General features: G+C 39.8%; 1 protein-coding gene across 1 annotated transcript in view; it reads right to left on the reverse strand.

The window, feature by feature from the left end:
* Positions 1–707: 707 nt before the first annotated feature.
* The window catches only part of LOC122808165 (alpha-2-macroglobulin-P-like), a 686,630-nt gene continuing 681,665 nt past the window's right edge, over positions 708–5,672 (reverse strand). Inside the window, exon 16 of the mRNA XM_044079138.1 lies at positions 708–876. Coding sequence (XP_043935073.1) covers positions 708–876 — 169 coding nt within the window. The remainder of the gene's footprint in view (positions 877–5,672) is intronic.

The raw sequence follows: 5,672 nt of genomic DNA on the forward strand, positions 1-5,672 counted from the left end.
GAATAATTTCAATTGTGCTGCTATGTACGATGGGAGTGTGGAAATCTGGCCTGTGTACCAGGTAACATCCCTTACCATAGCCATGAATAATTTCAATTGTGCTGCTATGTACAATGGGAGGACAATGATGGCATGTAAGACAATGAGGTGAATGGATGCTCTGATCATACAGTGGAATTGAAAGCTCTCTTAGCTGCACTGGAAGATAATGATAATATTCCACAGACACTACTTCAGGAAGTCAAAATAAGTAGTCTGCCTACTAGGTTCTTTTTCAGTTACAGAAAAAACAAGCTGAAGGTGGGTAGGAGCTTTACTTGGGTAGCAGTTGTGCAATGTTCTGATACAGGTACTGTTTTGTCTATACATGGATTATCTATCGAAGAGAAAATGTGGAAGATTTACTGCGTACAAACGGTGATTCAATTTTCATTATGCATATACAGGAGTCAGCTGCAGTGTCCCCAGTATTAACTTATGCTGCATCGACGAGGTCAGCAGCAGTAGCAGGTAACTGTAGTGTCTCTTGGGGACATCACAGATCTGTGGAAAGCAGTGGTGAAAAAGACTTAAAAAGGGGCCTGTTAACAGATGAGACATTTTGTATAGGGTTGTTTTGTTGTTACGGTTTACTATTCAAAATCTAAGGGCATTTCGCACAGTCAGATAGTGACATGAAAGACATTTGAGTATTCACAGATAACTTTCTATGGTATTTCATGAAAGAAAAACAATGTACGTAACACTTGCACTTTGTCTTCCAAAAGTTTTCCAACAGAACTATGAATAATCAGTTTTGCAACACTGACTTCAGTGTGGGTGACATTACATTCAATGTACTGGAAACTGTAATAACATTTATGATATTCACCGGTTCTTAAATAAACACATTTACAGAGTGAAGCATAACAAGTTTTTGATTCTTTGGACGTTCTGAATAATACTGCTACCCATTGTAGGTGCTAGGGTTACTCTTTATGCCTGCAAATCCTATACTCAGTACTGTGGGTAAACTATATCCTGCTATTACTGTCAAGCTTTAACACATTTAGCCAGTAAAATTTTAATTAATGAAAGATGATCTCTGCCAATTGTAGTACGAACATGTGTGAGTAGATTGTGAAACATCACTCTCATATCTGTTTTGCAAACAGTGGTGTGGGATAACAGTACAGAAGGATTTAGGAGTTTATCCTGCAATAAATTTGGTTTACACACTGATGGAGAAGGACAGCTATATAAATACCATAGATATACCCCCGGATTCATGAAACTTCCGTGCAAGAATAAGCTTTCTTGGACAAAATGGATTGTGTCCATGTAGAGCAGCAGCACGCCATGATTATTAATGAAGGTGCGCTGCTGTAGTCTTACATGGACATGATCTGTGTGTATGAGTGCAGGGGTGTGTGTCTGAGACCAGAGCTCTCAAAATACACATGCCCCCTGCACTCCAGAATTGCCGTTCGGCAATTCAAAAGGAGAGAGGATACCTCTCAACCCCAGAGAGCACAAACACTGGCCAAATACACAAATGTTGGGGGGACAAATAGGGACACAGTTTAAATATAGCACATACAAACAGAAAGTTGATAGAATAACAGCTTTCGTATTAGCATGAATTTCCAAAGGATGTGCAGACTTAAAATCAACTGTTCTTCATATACACATCTGAAAATTCACACAATATGCCAAACCTATCCCATTAAAAAAAAAAAAAAAAAACCATTAAATCACACACACACACACACACATATATATATATATATATATATATATATATATATATATATATATATATATATATATATATATATATATATATATATATATATATATGGGTCTACTTCTCTTCTACGAAAGTACAGTACTTCGAGAAAGAGAAGTAGACCCACATTTGTGCGAAAGTGTACATCACCGAAAGTATACTTTTGTGAAGAATGGTTCAATGAACTGTTAAGGAACAGTGGGGAAAGGGAATTTACCTGTTTCCCCATTGTAGTGCAATGTCAGAACTGGTATATTTAACTAGGGGTGTGTGGGGGGCACAGCCAAAACATTGTTTAAGGTTTCCTGAGCGGTTCGCTGAAACAATCTTCACAAAAGTGCACTTTCGGTGAAGTGCACTTTCATGTAAGTGTGGGTCTACTTTTCTTTTTCGAAGAGGTGTATTTTTGATCAAGAAAAGTAGATCCATATATATATATATATATATATATATATATATATATATATATATATATTTTTTTTTTTTTAATTTTTTGGGCCGCAATACAGTTTCAGCATATTTGAGAGGATGTGCACTTCGTTCACCTATGCTTAGCATAACTTAAATATCTGAAGGAGTTAAATAGGAAAATATCAGCTACACAAGTAATCTGAAATAGTGTAGCAGTTAGAACTTCAACTTTGCAAGCAGGCATTCACGGTTCGAGCCTCAATGAAGTCTTTTCACTTTTATATGTGAAAGCAGTTGTAAAAGTCATATGTTGTAATAAATGAGGTAGTAAATAATATTTCTCACCCAGAGTAGTGTAGCAGAACCAAAAAAAGGTGTCAGTCCAGAAAATATGCGAAATCCCCCATATAAACACAAGTGCCCCAGATACAGTACAGTAACACAAGAATAAATGTAATGGAAGCACATAGGGGGTGTCAGGGGAAGGTAAACATAAAATTATAATATGTCAGTAATGATGACTCAATCCCATAAAGCTGATAGTATATAAAATTAAATTTGAGCCATGTTAAGCAGTGCACAGCTATGCTTAGCTGGTATAAGCATTGCATAAACATAATTGCTAAGCAATGAGTAGCCCAGCTAAGTGGATTTGCCCACTGGTAAGCAGTGCTCAACATGCACCTTTAAGCACTGCCAACTTTAGCTAAGCGGGTTTACCCGTAGCTTAGCTTAGCTCAGCATATTCAAAATGATCCAATCATGGCAAAGTGTGGGAAATCAGCCCTATATAAACATCGTAGGCAGGAATGCAGCTCATAACCTGTTGTAGCTCATCACTGCAAGCACCGATGGAGAGGGTTCTCACTTTAGGGTGCAACACTTGGGCATTCAAGAGTCCAGGGTCATAGTTGGACTCCTTGTGAAAGACCATTAAGGGAGACTGTTGCAGGGCCAGTACCAGGGCTCCCAATACAAAGCAGAGGCTTGGGACTGTATCGCATGTGACATCACCAGTGCTACTGTTATCCCTCAGACTGTTGAACAGGTCTGGCACCACTTTGCCGATCTGAAGCATAGGAAGAGGGATCAGTTGGTCCAATGGATACAAGACACTCTAGCACGGAATGTCCCAGATGTGTGTATCAGTATCAAGTAATGTTCAAGATACTCCAGCCTATGTATGTGATGGATAGGTATGCATAAATGTTTCCCTGTCCAGCTGCAGATGAGAGGGTTGTGAACATGTAAGCTCACGCCAGCAGGTTGCAAAAGCTGCTTCACGAGGCTGGTGAGTACAAATGTAGCTTGCAGCAGTCAGGGCAAATAACAGAAAGGAGCAGAATATCACCTGTCAGCAGTGAAATTTGTGTATTGTTTGCATACCTCTCAATTGTACAGATTTTTGCAGAATGCTCAGATATCTGCCTTATATGTTTAGTCTGTTTCCCACACAAATTGTGGCTTTCTGGCAAATCATTAAAGATTGAAGTTAAAAATAATAATGGCAGACGTGAGTTTAAGACTTCATACCCTTCAGAAAATGCATGCTAATGCAAAACCTGTTATTCTATCAACTTTCTAAGTTTGTAAGAGCAATATTTCAAATTTGTCCCTATTTGTACCACTTTTTGTATGGCTTTGTCCAGATGTCTCACTCTAAGATGTTGAAAGGTATGATTGTTTGTACTGAATAAATGACAGATTAGCAGAGTAATATTGATGTATTGGGTATATATCAATTAAAGCGTGTTTACCTGTCAATAAAAGTCTAAACCCCAAACTGTTGTATTTTATTTTCTATGCGTTAAGATTATAAATGTGTACAGATTTTGCACAGCAACTATGGGTCTGATAGCATTAAGTAAGTAAGGCTCAACTGGCAAAGATTCTGGAGATGTAAAACAAATTAACTATAAGAAATGTTCCATGTACCAAGATCTGATAACTGAATGCTAATGTTTGTTAACCATTGTTTTCTGCACTGTAATATCTGAAAGTGTGATTACACAGTATAACTGTTGGCCATGCATAAATGTTAGAATTTCAAGGTCAGATTGTCCGTACCAGAGAGTAATAGGTAACCAACAGTCAAAGAAAGCACAGTAATAACACAACAGCTGGTTGTGATAAAACACAGCCTCATGGTACATTTTTAAACAAACAGGCAGAGTTTGAATCCTAGGAGTGGTAGTAAGCTACATGCATATTTTCACCCAAGAATATGTGACTGTCTAGAAACAGTCAAGTAGTGTTAACATACATTTCCTCCACAGGTTTCACAAGGTAAGTACATGCATAATATTAGCTGTACGAAGTCTGTAGTCACACACTGTGTACAACACCTACTGCCCAACCTCAAGGCCATAGGCAGATGTAATGTGAATGCATATCTGGAGAGTAGTGATTTGACTAATTATCAGAACAGTTGTGAGCAACTGAAAAATATACAGTTGTTAAGCCCCCCCCCACACTCTATCTGCAACAATAATCTAAACACATAAATCAATGGGTATGTTCCTTACAAAACCTACTGTTGGGACATGTTCCCTATTGTTCTACACTTATTTAAATGTTTGAATATTAATGTACCCTGTTGAAATAATATCACTGGTGGCCTGTTGTTATCAATGTAACCTGCATGCTGTTATTATATCCACTGATGTTCCAAATCTGCATGTGTTCTGTTTGCTATGCAACTGCTGGAAACTTGTTTTATGGGTTCAACTGGAACACCCATGCATGCTGTTACAACTAATCCTGGAATTACATTGTTCATGACTAACCAACATATGCTGTAAAACCTCAACACCATAGCCTCTCTGGGATGGTCGATCCCAGCGGATCCGTCTGTCCTGCTCCGGATCTTCCTCATCTGCTGGTCCTGCAACCACCCTCGGGCAGAACCACCTCAGAGGATGGGGCTCGTCCCCCCCACAGGAGTGAGCACGGACAGGAAACTGTCACCCATTCCCAGGTCCGGGGTCTGGTGCGTACTGAGCTTCGAAAGGAGTTTGGAGATCGGCTATGCCAGCTTGAGGGCCGCGTGGCAAATCTTGAGGGTCAGCCTGCCCCTCCTGCTCAGCCCCAGCACAGCCATCTTTGGGGCCGTGAAGGTGCAGTGGTAACTGCCATGGGTGGGGACCTCAGTCCCACTGTGTCCATACGGGGGCTCATGCGCTTTCGATTCACAACCACCCTCCCTGTCCAAGGTGTTTACCCACACGTGTCCAACACTGCCCCTTGTCTTCTGTCTTGTCTGTATTCCTACCCAACCTACCTCCCCAATTATACCTACTATCCTTCCCCAACATCCCACTCTCATCTAAAAAAAAAAAAAAAAAAAAAGGGCAATCTGTTCCCCAAAAAGAATTACTTCCCATACATAGCTGTCCTTTTCGCATACATATCCACTGGACACATGTAATCTGGTCCAACTGGCTTAACACATTACTGTTGTGCTCACCCCTCTCTCAGGGTTTCAAGTGTCCAA

This window comes from Protopterus annectens, chromosome 8.part0, assembly GCF_019279795.1.
Source record: "Protopterus annectens isolate FY-2018-M chromosome 8.part0, PAN1.0, whole genome shotgun sequence".
Classification (NCBI taxonomy): Eukaryota; Metazoa; Chordata; order Ceratodontiformes; family Protopteridae; genus Protopterus; species Protopterus annectens.